Source organism: Sphaerodactylus townsendi, linkage group LG10, assembly GCF_021028975.2.
Source record: "Sphaerodactylus townsendi isolate TG3544 linkage group LG10, MPM_Stown_v2.3, whole genome shotgun sequence".
In the NCBI taxonomy this organism is placed as follows: domain Eukaryota; kingdom Metazoa; phylum Chordata; class Lepidosauria; order Squamata; family Sphaerodactylidae; genus Sphaerodactylus; species Sphaerodactylus townsendi.
This window is the reverse complement of record NC_059434.1, coordinates 38642686-38655637: the sequence shown is the minus strand read 5'-3', so window position 1 is coordinate 38655637 and position 12952 is coordinate 38642686. Positions and strand designations below refer to the sequence as shown.

The window sequence follows — 12952 nt, the reverse complement described above, 5'->3', positions numbered from 1 at the left end:
AAAATAAATATTGTGCACGTATGTATGAAGTTCAGTGGGCTGGACTAAGGTGGGAAAAAGGGATGAAACTGGCTCCTTTCCACAATGGAGTTGCACTTGCAGAAAGGGAAGAGGAATTTCCCCTTCTCCTCCATCCAGTTCATCTCAACCTGCCTTAGGACACTATAGCCAGAATGGATCTTATGGTACAGCTAAGCATCTGAATTCACTTATAATGTTCTACAAAGGTGGATAAAGTAGACCATGTAGCGGCCCTGCATATCTCCTCTACAGGGCTCGATAGTGAAGAGCTGCATTTGTTGTGGCACTTCTATAGACTGGGTCGAGATGCTAGAAGTAGACTACCCTTTTTGAGGGTTATATGTCTCGATAATACAGACCTTTAGAGTTGAGCTAATGGCTGCCTTAGCCATTGCTTCTCCTGTGTTTGGAGGAATAAATAGGGACTGAGATCTTCTGAGGTCTTCTGTTTGACCTATGTACACCTTTACTACCCTCTTAATGTCTAGCTTATGCCAAAGTTTCTCCTTTGGGAGGACAGGATGAGGACAGAATGATGGCAAGGAAATTTCCTGAGCGAGATGGAACCTGCTGGCCAGTTTTGGATCAACAGGGCCCCCAACTCTTAACACTGCGAGCTGAAGTAATGGCAACCAGAAATACCGTCTTCATTCTTAACCACCTCATAGAGATCTGCCTCATGGGTTCAAATGGAGCTTTGGTTAAGGCTGACAGGACAGTGTGAAGGTTACTAGGCCCTGTATCAGAGTGTTCTCCATCAGTGCTCTCCACCCTGAGAGCCTGGCATCTGTAAATATTTGGATTTGGGCCATGGGGTGAAAGTACTTCTCCTGGTGAAGGTTCTTGGGGATTATTCACCACTGAAGTGCCACTTTCACCTCCTTCTGCATGTATACAGCTTTGTCCCTGCTGTCATGATGTCGGACTGAAAGGGATGAAGAAAACATTGCAGTGGATGAAAGTGAAGGCAGGCCCATTGTATGACATCCATGGTGGTTACTAGGGTACCTACTAACTTGGCTAGTTGCAAGATGGAGCAGCACTTTGATGTTTGTTCCACTATCGACTTGACCTTGTTGTCAGCAAGAAACAGAGGGCTCCGTGTGGTGTCTATGGTGATCCCCAGATGTTTCAGCTTCTGGGTAAATTCCAGGGAGCTCTTTGGGAAGTTTATGAGGAAGCTGTGACTTTGTAGGTAGTGAATGGTCTGTTGTGTTTTGCTCATTACTTGTTATTTGGATTCTGAGTGCAGAGGAGATCATCAAATTACTGGTGTATGTCTAATTCTCTGCCGAGGATATCATGGGACATCTTTGAAAAGATCTCTGAAAGCAATAACATTTTTGAAAACACCTGGGGGCAGTACAGAGACCGAAAGCTAGTACTCTGTATTGGAAATAGTTGTTCTCAACCATGAAAGGAAGAAATCTGTGATGTCCCTGCAGGACTGGAATATATGCTTCCTGAAGATCCAGAGATATGAGAAAATCCTTTGGTTAGATGGTCTCTGCGATGGATTGCAGAGATTCCATCCAGAATTTCCTCAGTTTAATGCATCTGTTCAAGAATTTTAGATCTAGAATGGCCCTCCAATCCCAACTTCTCTTTGGCACGGTGAAGAACATGGAGTAAATACCCTGGAAGCGTTCATACCCTGGAACCAGCTCTATGCCCCTTATGTCAAGTAGGTGCTGAAGGTCTGTTCTTATCTTCTGAAGCTTTTCTGGATTTTTGGGAGTAGGGGACAGGAAGAATCAATGTCGAGGGCATTTTGAGAATTGCAGTGAATAACCTTTTGACACAATTGGTTCTTCTGTTCCCTTTCCCTTTCATCCAGAAAATGAGATAGTCTGCCCCCTACTGGAATCCCTGCATAGTCAGGCTTTGGAGTTGTTGTCGGAGGGGGCATCCTTGTTGCCCTTGTCTCCCTTGTGCTGGAAGCCCCTGTTGAGGTATCGTTAAAAAGGCTGATTGGGCTGTTGCCAATGCTGACTTCTCGTGTCTCTGGAATATCTGGGTAGCATTCTGTGGCTGCGAAAGGAGAAATTTCCAGAGGAAGGTCTCAGATCGGCTGACATATTTGGCCATAGCCTTATTTTATCTCGAGACTCCACAAGCACCTTGTCCAATGCTGATCCAAAACGCATGTCACCCTGATAAGGACAGGCTGTCATGTATGCCTTCGAGCGTAGTTCTGCTTGCCAAACCCTCAGCCACAGGTTCCTGCGTGCAACTGTGCAACATGTCATGGCTCGCTAAGAAAAGACTAGGGCATCGAGTGTGGTGTCAGCTGGAAAAGACGCTTTGAGAATACAGTTAGTACCCTCAATAAGGTGTTTATCGGACATTAACTGCAGCAATTTACATGCCCAAATAATGTACATCCTGGACACTACAGAGGCAGTGCAGGAAGCTCTGACAGCCATAGCCATGGCATCACATGCCCTCTTCAGAGGAAACTTGCATCTTTTGTCAAGTGAGTCTCTGAGAAAGCCGCTGCCATCTTCTGAGACCAATCCTCCAGACTGTAGGGCAGCTACTGGGGCATTCGATAAAGGTGCCTGACATAGCCTGTTTGCAAACTCAGGAAGGACATACATCTTTTGTTTACAAAAGGTGGGAAACTTTTGTTGGCTGCAAGTTTAGCCCATTGCTTTTTAAGCTGGTTCTCAAAAAGATATTGGAAATGGAAAAACATTTTCGGACCCCTCAGCAATCAGGAAAAGTTCTTTATTCCCTTCTACTCTGCCCCTAATGTGGGGTTGAGCAAAGGATGGATCTTTACTTGGGGCTCTTTCCTGTAAGAAGTTGCATAGAATTTTTAGTCTTCAAAGAACATGTTATCTACGTGTAAATCTTATGACTGTCTTTTAATGCAGATTATTTCCATCCCTCCTCCTGCACAGAAGGTGGAAGATAAAAAAGAATGGATTTCCTAAAGCCACACTTTACAAGTTTATATCAGAGACGAAATGTGATCTGGGGACATCACAGATCATTCTCTTACTTCTAGTATGTTACAATCAGTGGTGTAGTGACAACAGATGTGCAAAGGCAATGCATACACAATTTAAAAAAAGGATGCTGAAATTGGGAAAAGCAGAGAAAGGATCCAGTCTACCCTTCTCTCCAAGAGTCCCTCACTCTTGTGAAAAGGAGATGTATTAGAACTTGTGTTCATGGAAACCAATTTGATTATCTCTTCTATATGGTAAGATGTGGGTTACTTGGAATGTGACAAGCACCTAATCTGAATGCTTCATCATTCAAGACTAAGAATCATGGCACAAATTAACCCAACTGGGAAACCGTATTGCAGTTCGGCAGCTTGCAAATCAAATGTTGAAAAAGGAGATTGCGCAGTGACGATTCAATAGTCACTTTACTGGGAACAAATTTCACCACATTAGCGTAATGTATCTATGTGGTGCCTTTGTTCCATTATGGATCTCAGCAAGGGAACACCAGCAGTGTTCCATCCAGTACTGACCACACCCATACCTGCATAGCTTCACCAAGACAGTTGATTCATGGGGCCATCTATCACAAAAAGTTAGTGCAGTCTGAGGTTTAGATCCTACCTTAGGTGGAACATAGGATTGATACTTGCAGATGCTCTCTAATTTAGATGACAATTAGAGATGACTCATGACCAGGCTGACTAAACCTTACTCGAAAGCTATTACTTTTTCTTGTATTTGCAGATATGTTTAGAATCATGAAGGGGAAATGCTCTATCGCTGTTCTCCCCGTGAAGCAAGTCTCAATATAGTTCAACATTTCTCACTTCTATAACTTACACCACCCAAGCTACTGCTATTGCTCTAGTTTCCAGAACCACAGACACAAAATCTAGAACCCATATTTAAAAATGGTTGTATCTATTCTGACTCTACAGGTGAGTTGGACCAAATAACGACCTCTGAATGACAATTAAAGACTGCTATTGCTTATGAGCCGATCCCGCCATTTCCTTGTAATGCATTAATTTCTCATTACACTAGAGAACGGCTTCTTGACAGCAAACCTACCTTGAACACATTATGAGGTCATTTGGTAGTCCGAACTTTACTAATTTTCATTGTAAGCAGAAGACCCATTTTGAACATCTAGTCATTACTGAACAGGATACTCAACATAATCTGCTTCACAAGACTCTGTAATCCACATGGTTTTTATCCTGAGTCATGTGAAGAGTTGGTTCATGCTGAAGGCCCAAACTAAACATGACAGCAGATCCCTTTTAAATCTGGGTCTGCCCTGAATGGGTCACACATAAAATGGGAGTTATGGAATAAATCAGTGGTGGCGAACCTATGGCACGGGTGCCAGAGGTGGCACTCAGAGCCCTCTCTGTGGGCACGCACAAAAAGAGTGCCCCCCCCCCCCCATCTAGGCTGGCCTGGGCCGCTGGGCTCGATTATTAGCATTAAACCTAAGACCTAGTTTTGGGGAAGCTGTGTAGGTAACCCTGTTAAGCAGTGTTAAACCCCATTGATTTTCATGCAAAGAACTAAAGTGCAATCCTTTACCTGGGAGTAAGCTCGGTTGCTGGCAATGGGGCTTGCTTCTGAGTAAACCCTCCTAGGGTCGTGATTCACCCGTTGGAAGAGTTGCACACGGTTGCTTCAAAGCAGAGCCACCGACTACCACCAAGCTTACTCCCGAGTAACACATGCCTCGGAGCCAACCGTTCTTTCTAAACTAAAACCTCAGTATTCAGGTTAAATTGCTATGTTGGCACTTTGCGATAAATAAGTGGGTTTTGGGTTGCAATCTGGGCACTCGGTCTCGAAAAGGTTTGCCATCACTGGAATAAATGGACAAGAGAGGGTTGAATTATCATTACTGACCTATTGAAACTTCACCATGGGCTGGCACCTTTTTAAATATCCCTTCTTCTGAAGTTGGCTCTTCACTGTTGTCATACTGGTCACTATCAGTGTGATCTAGTGGCCTGTTAAAGGAAGATCACAGCCAGAAGACATTTACATAACATAGCAATCATAAAAAATCTTTTGAAAACACACTTTTATGGCTAAACTCTAAGAACTATAACAGGAGGGGGAAGGTGATTGACTCACACTGCAGCCGTGATTTCTTCCTTTTCTTTAACCCACACTTCTTCAACAACAGGGAACGAGTTTGTGTTGTTTTTATTTGCTGTGGACTCTGCCAACAATTCAGTTTCCAAATCATCAGACTCTGAGGGAATCAATTCACCAAGATGAGAAACAAGGATTGGGCTGAAAGCTTTACTTGAATCCAGATTAATCCCTGCAGGATGTCAAATGCAGCAGAGGTTCTTATCCTTGCACATCAACAGCCATGTCTTCAGGGAGGACATTCATAATTCATACTGACTAGCACTGCTCAGACACATAATTGGCAAGCAGCAACACACTGAAGCCCAAATCAAGACAATCTGGGAATTTTTTACACTCCTGCTTACAGTATTTTGGTATAACCATGCATGTGTTGTTTTTGGTCACAAGTACTACAATAGAAAATCACAAATCTATCTCTATCAAACTTCCATTAATAAGGTTTCTAGAATTTGTAATTAAGTAGAAGGGGTGTGCATATTTCGAATCAGTCACATGGACATAGACACATGACAAGACATACCGTCTGTCACATTAGGCTTGAGTGACAAATCTGTGAATTCCGTTGCAGCAACTCTTCTGGCTGTTATTATTTCACTAATAGCTCCTTCAGGTGATGATTTTTCTCCACGATCTCTCTGTTCACTATTCTCTCTGACTGTTTCTGTTGGTATTTCTGCAGTAAAGTAATATTCTTGTCACTTTATAAACTTATCTCTAAAACAGATGAATAGATGCTGAGATTTAATGAATTCTTCAGACAGCAATGCCTCTACAAGAGGGAAAAAAGCTTTCAGAGTTTGAAAACAAACTGTTTTTCAGGTGTCACTTAATAAATCTCAAGGCATCTACATCACTGTAACTGTTAGCCTCTTCAGAGAAATGGGGAGATTGGTAAATTTGATTATATATTGCATAGCAATAGATTTTCTGGAGATTTTCAGGGGTCTGACAATTAAAATTTTAAAAGCCTAATGCCAAATATCTGTCTAAGTTCTACCATAAAAACATAACCAAACCACATTCAGAAAAAAATTCTCTATGCAAAATGTAAACTCCTATGAAACTTTTAAGTAACTAACATTTGTAACTTCAATTTATTCTTACCATTGGTAATGCTTAGGTCATCCAGAAGGTCAGTCTGAAGCTGCAACTCGGCCTCCCCTAGTATCTTCAGTACCGAATCAGTTGGACTTTTTCCCCAGACTTTTCGCTGGGGTTCTGCTACATCTACTTTAATAACCTCCCCAATGGTTTGTGCTGTATGGAAATATTTAACAAATTAGCATAAAGCTCTCCAAAAATTGGACAAGTCTTTTTTCTTGATTAACAGCAAAGAAAAACCACGTGCAAATAACAAAACTTCCTCTGTCAAGTTACTTCTTAAAACAGTTCCAAATATGAAGACTTACCAGATTTCCTTCATCTTTAAAATGTGAGAGCAAATGCCCTGTAACTATGGCCCCTTCCGCACACGCAAAATAATGCATTTTCAAACCACTTTCACAACTGTTTGCAAGTGGATTTTGCCATTTTGCACAGCTTCAAAGAGCACTGAAAGCAGTTTGAAAGTGCATTATTCTGCATGTGCGGAATGAGCCTATGTTTATAAAACCTGGAGAAGGTGGGGACTTGTGTGGAGCCCCTGCCACTGAATAGATGGAAGACACAATCAGATCTAGCCAAGCTCCCAAATTTAGTAGTTTGTATCTACAATTCTTTGAAGATTTCAATGCAGGACAAGCTAAATAATTCAACAAAGGGGCATCCGGATTACAAGGAGTTGATATATTCAAGTCATTAGAAGAACCTGTTTTTAAAAATGCTTTACCTTCTGTCCCTGAGAAGGATCCTTCCATTGTTAACTGAGCTAGAGGAACCACAAGTTGAGCCCCTGCCTCCCACTTCTTGCGGTCGGCTAAGATCAAACACTTTTCTTCTCTAGGCTGATTACTTTCATCCGCCACAGGTACCTCAAAGGTGCACGGAAGTTCATTTTGCTCTTTCACATCTTCTTGGGCTTTAAAGTTTTGATTCAGTCTTCGGAGTATTTCTCGCTTGTTCTGAAACAGGGAAGAAATAATCTATTTTAAAATTGAACACCAAGAAAGGAAGAGAACAGAAATGAAGTCCTAACCATTGAGCTTACTTGAACAGCCACATCAGGTTTCACTTCTGCCAAAGGTTCCTGAGAGATGACAGCATTTGCATCCTTTAAATAAAGGTGATATAAGACAATTTGACATATTGGGTCAATAGAATACTTACTAAAAATAAGAACAGAGGAAATTCATAGCTGAAACGTACATGTTTTAACATCATTGCTGTTCTTATGTGTCCCTGTTACATTATCCTTCTAGGCAGAATTTCAAACAGTCACAATTTTTGAATCAAGGCCAGTTATCATATCGGATTTCACATACGGAGAGTCTCGAGTTGAAGAGGCATGTACAACAGAAGAATCTGCTTTGCAGATGCTTCATCGTTGACATATGAATCAGATATCATATTAGCTTCTGCAAAGACATGTACACAGTCAAATCATGACCAGATATCACATTTTATTATGACCCATATGCCTTGTTTTGGAAGTCTGGAAAGGCTGGGTTTGTTTGAAGCTAAGTAGAGAAAAGGCTCTGGAATATTTTGCCCTGGGAGAGCTGGGCTCACAGCCACACTGAGTTGGTGCCTCCCTCAACGTAATCTACCTCACAACACTACTGTGAAAACAAAATGGAGACAGGGAGAACCATGAGCCTCCTGGAAGAAAGAAAATCACAATGTGACTACCTACCGCACCCACTTCCTTCAAAGCTGATGTCATGGAGATTACTTGAGGCAAACTGGGCTTTATCATCCTGGTGGGAGAACCTCCAGCTTCTTGTCTGCCATGTGTGGGACTTAACTCTGCAACTCCCATGGGATTCTTTATCCCTTTGGCTGCAAGCTGTGGGTAGAATAGATGTATATCCTACATAACATGACTACTTCAAAAATGTGATGCCGCAAAGGACAACCCCCTCCCCGCCCAATCTTTTAAAAGCAAACCGCAGTGTTTGAGCCAGAATGCTTGAGTATGTCCTGCCATGGATGTCATTTTAGGTTACTATAAATTAGCTATTTATTTTGTCATACGTTATTAACTTGGAGGGTAATATGATCACAATTGACAACTCTATTAAGGGTCATACAGCCAGGTCTCCAAAAACCTAATTGCCAGTAATATCACCACCTTCCCTGGCACTGCTGCCCCCCCGCCCCCCCCCTCATAAATTCCCAGGATAACAGAGGTGAGTAGCAGTGGTACAATTCTACTTAAAATGGTACTGAAGGAGGATGGAAAATGTCTTCTCTTCTTTTGCATCAAGGGTTGCAAAAGAAACGAAGCATGAAACTTTTATGCAAAACAGAAGAAACTCCTACAGTGAAAGTGGACAGTGAAAGTGGACCTCCAGCCAAGCTACAGAATTTGGGGGAACAGTCTGGTGACCATGAATAGTGGCTAGTAACAAACTGAAATCTTGCAGATTCTGGAGTGCAATTTTATAATTTAAGATTTAGTGTTTTACCTGTTAGGCCCTAACAGCCTACTATTTCAGGGGAGAAAATATAAGAATTGTGCTCATTTCAAACAAAAAAAGAGAGCGCCCTATCCAACATTTTTCATCTGCTTAGAAAATTATAAGCCAATAAATTATTTAGGTATAATGGAACTGCACTTCTTTCACATTTTCTGTAGCAGTTCCTTTTCCTGAAGAAACTGTTTACTTTCTGAGAATAACTGTTGTGGTAGTCAAGGTGGGAACTGCTGCGGAGAAGCACAGATCTGGCAGTGTATGCTGGTCCTTTAGTGCCTGATGAGATACTGCAAGCAAGAAAGAGTAAGGCTCTGCCAAAAATGCATATTGTTTTCAAAACAGAGCTGTTCACTAGAACTCCAAATGAGATCTATTATCATACTGTGCACAAACTGAAGAATTCTCAAACAGTTTCTTCTGTCCTGAAGTGCTATAGTGCTGTCTGCAACAGTTTTTGTGCTGTATCAGTGGGGAAAAGGGGGGAGCGATCTGAGGGCTGACACGTTTAGTGTGGGCAATAAAGTTCTCAGCAGCCCTGTGCCCCAGCTGCTACTTATGAGAAGCACCTTACAGGTACATTATCATGCCAAGCTAGTCATGAATCAGGTAAGGGAAGAAACTGTGCACACACTGAAGTCAGGGATCTAGACTGTAGTCCCCTGAATCACAATACTGAATGTTAAGATAGAGTGAGAACTCATACCATCAGCAATGGCTAGTGTATGCTAACAATTTATTTTTAAAATATATATATGACAAAATCAATATATATGTGTATAGGTGTATGTATAAATTAAACAAAAGAGGAAACACTGGGGACACATACATCAACATCTTTTGGAGCTACTTCCTAATTTAAATCTTGTTCACAGAAATCTCATCAGCAGATACAAAGATCTTGAAAGCTTAAAATTTCTTACATGTTCTTCCCAAGCTCTCTTCTCTCTTTCATAAGCTTCTTTTCTTTTTCGTTCTAGTTGCTCTTTTAGGACCACAGTCCGGGCATTTGCTTGTGCCTGGAAACATGACCCAAAAGGTAATCTATCAGTAACAAGCAAACTTCTGAATTGGTTGAGCACCTCAAGCCATTATCCTAATCATTTATATTCTCTGGATCTTGTATTGTGTTTATTTTGTTGCAGAACATGTCTTCTGCAAAGAACTAACCAATGTATCTTTTGAACTGAAAAGCTGCATTTAACCATATGGCAAGATATTGTGTATTTATTTATTTATTTATTATTTATTGCTTCGTTTTCTATACCACCCTATCCCCGAGGGGCTCTGGGCTGTTTACAACATAAAATCCAATACAGTACTAACGAGGAGCAAACAATAGAAACAAATTACCTAGGCTCCAACAGTTTAAATTACTAAACAAACAGTAAAATCCCATTTAAAACAGCGGTGATACAATAAAGGCACCGAAAAGCCTATTAACAAACCCTCCCCACAAACCAAAAAAAGGGAAGGACAGCGGGTCCCAATAATATAAGGGCAACCCTGATGTTGAACAGAGCAAAAAAGGAGTGGTACCAAAGTGGCACCAAACCCAGAAACGTTCCCCTGCTCATGCTAGAAATATTTTTTCCATGAAGCTATACATTCCATTTCCTCTTACATTTCTTCTCTGGAAGAACCTGAAATAACTTGTTCTCCTACACAAGTGTTTCCTGGAGCCAACGTCCTCGTCAGGATACTTAGCTTCATATGTAACTATCATCCTCTTCCTTTTTGTTGCAAAGAACTACTTATTTTTTACCCAAGAATACATTTTTATAGGACATTGTGGCGATTCCCCTCCCCCTCCTGTGGCTGCGGCTGACAAGCCGTCCCACCGTCCCTTTCCGAGGTGATGGACTCCTCGTCTGTGGCCCTGGTCTTTGGGGCTCTCAATGCGGTCAGCTGCCTAAACCACAGGGTGCTCCTCGAGGGGTGAGGGCAGCCCTCACTCCCTGGGGTTTCTTCCTACTGGTGTTTGGGAGTGGCTGCCCCCCTACTGGGGTCTGCTACCCTCTTCCCAGCCAGCTGCTCTCCCCTCCTTGGACTCCTCCCTTCCCCCACCAAGGCACCTCCGCACTCCCCTTCGCGCTCTCTCGCTCCTCCTCCTTCTGCTCCTCCACTCTCTCTCACTCCTCCTCTTTCTGCTCCTCCTCTCTCCCTCACTCCTCCTCTTTCTGCTCCTCCACTCTCTCTCACGCCTCTTTCCTCTGCTTCATCGCTCTTTCTCTCTCTGGTCCACCTCCCTTCCCCCACGATGCTTTCCCCGACCTCCCTGGGCTCCCGCACAACCCTCCCACACCCTGCTGCGGCCAGCCTCGCTCTCCCGGCGGTTCTCGCCTTTTGAAGGCTTCCCGGGTCTTCGGGGGCGTTCCCGGCCGCGCCGTCGTCCCGGCCACACCCCGGCGATTGCGAGAGGCGCGGCAGCTGCCAGCTAAGCCGCAGCTGCTCCTCATCGCGCCCGTCGTCCGCCAGCTCCGCCCCCCCGCTGGCACTTCTGCCGCGGGTCGGGGCGTTGCCGGCCGGCCCCGCCCCCAGGCCATCGAAGTCCGGGGCGAGCCGGCACAGCGACCCCCGGACAGACATAATTTACTTTTCTACAATGCATGACCAATATTTCACAAAGCAGCTGATGAATAGAAAACCAGTTTCACAAGATAACATATAGCAGGTTCTCAGTGTGAAGGGAAACATTTACAAACAGGCGTTGCAGATTTTAGGCAGAATACTCTAGAAGAAACTGGACTGTATTTTATGCTACATATATGCTGAATCACCTCCTCATCGTACTTGGGCTTGAATGGCAACCACAGAACTGGAGTTGCAATGACCACAACAGAAGAGTCATCACAAAATTGCAAGGAATGATTTTCAAGAATTGTGGCAGAACAGCTGAGAGCACACAAACGACAGCAGTGTATACCAAATCAAAATTGCAAGAAGAGGTACAGTTTGAAGTGAGTGGCTTCCAGCTTTCTCATGCCATCTTTTCTGATTCTCTCTTTCCTGTTGCTGTTGTTCACAGGTGTCCCACATGAAAAGCTGGTATGATATAGCCAAGTGAGGCCAGGAAAATGGATGCTACCACCAGGCATAATTTCACAGATTGCTCTGACAAAGCAATTTCAACAATACAAACTTTATGGATAAGGAAAGAATTCTGGCCTGCACGCTGAAGAGAAGTCAATATGGTCTTGCGATGCTTCTCTTTCAATTTAACTAGACTTTGCAGCTGTTTTTAATACAGGTAACCACACAATCTTGTTCAATTACCGGAGAACAGCACTAACTCTAGCTGACTAATTTTAACTGTTCTCTAGCTGATCAACTTCAGATGATTATTGTGAGACAGACACTGTGAGACAGTCCCTCAAATTGTGGGACAGACATAACATGCTGGGTTCTACAAGGTTCTGTATTGCCCACTATGCTATCTATTACATAAGACTATTCAGTGAATTGTGGAAATATTCTGTGGATTGTGGAAATATTCAGTGGATTGTGGAAATATTCTGAAATAGCCTTTACATCTTAGCCAGCCTTCAGGAGCCTACAGGGCCAGTGCCTGGTGGTCAAAAGACCAAGAGAGAATATGCTGAAGGTAAGTACAGATAAGATGGAGGTGTTATTAGCTATTAAAGCTGGTGTCTTAGAAGGAATTCTGGATGTAGGAAGTCTTCAATTAACTTGAAGAGCTTTGGATCCTGCTCTCCTGTTAACTTTGACTGCCATTCTATATAAAGTCTCTGGAATCAGGACTCTGACAGGCTATGGCAAAACCATCCATCCTGGACATATCCCCAGGAAGACGAAAGTAGAGGCTCTTTTAAATATAGAATTCACTAAAAATACTTTTCACATTCTTTTATAGTGCTCCGCCCAAAGTCTGAACATCCATGGATTGTTCCTATGTATCTGTGCTAGAATGTAGGTTTAGTTTTCAAAGTCTTTTTATACCCATGATATTTTGGGTTGGTTACTAAAGACTGCTTGGAGAGAATCCCACCCATTGGACACTTAACGCTATTCAGTTATGCTGCCCAGCTAAGACAGTGCTGAAGGGGATAGTGCTGAGAGAGGAATACAGAGACATAGTCCACAGGCCATACCAGATATTTTCTCCAATCTTTTCTAATTTGAGTTATATCTTGTGAACCAAGGAACCAGATTTTATAGCACTATTGGAAAAAATAATTCCCCTACTGGTAATTAATACTGATGGTATTCATTATCATTTTTGTGATATAA

The 12952-nt window shown here is 42.7% G+C and overlaps 1 protein-coding gene across 12 annotated transcripts in view; it reads right to left on the bottom strand.

Moving 5' to 3' along the window:
- Positions 1-12952, bottom strand: part of NEK1 (NIMA related kinase 1) — a 49127-nt gene that overhangs the window by 10511 nt on the left and 25664 nt on the right. For 10 of the 12 annotated variants that reach the window (XM_048509468.1, XM_048509472.1, XM_048509469.1 and 7 more), the window contains 8 exons: positions 9625-9720; positions 7921-8073; positions 7276-7338; positions 6958-7189; positions 6234-6386; positions 5650-5802; positions 5106-5226; positions 4875-4978 (listed from right to left, as the gene is read on the bottom strand). In XM_048509468.1, coding sequence (XP_048365425.1) covers positions 4875-4978; positions 5106-5226; positions 5650-5802; positions 6234-6386; positions 6958-7189; positions 7276-7338; positions 7921-8073; positions 9625-9720 — 1075 coding nt within the window. The remainder of the gene's footprint in view (positions 1-4874; positions 4979-5105; positions 5227-5649; positions 5803-6233; positions 6387-6957; positions 7190-7275; positions 7339-7920; positions 8074-9624; positions 9721-12952) is intronic. The other 2 variants (XM_048509475.1, XM_048509478.1) reach the window with 1 other exon arrangement.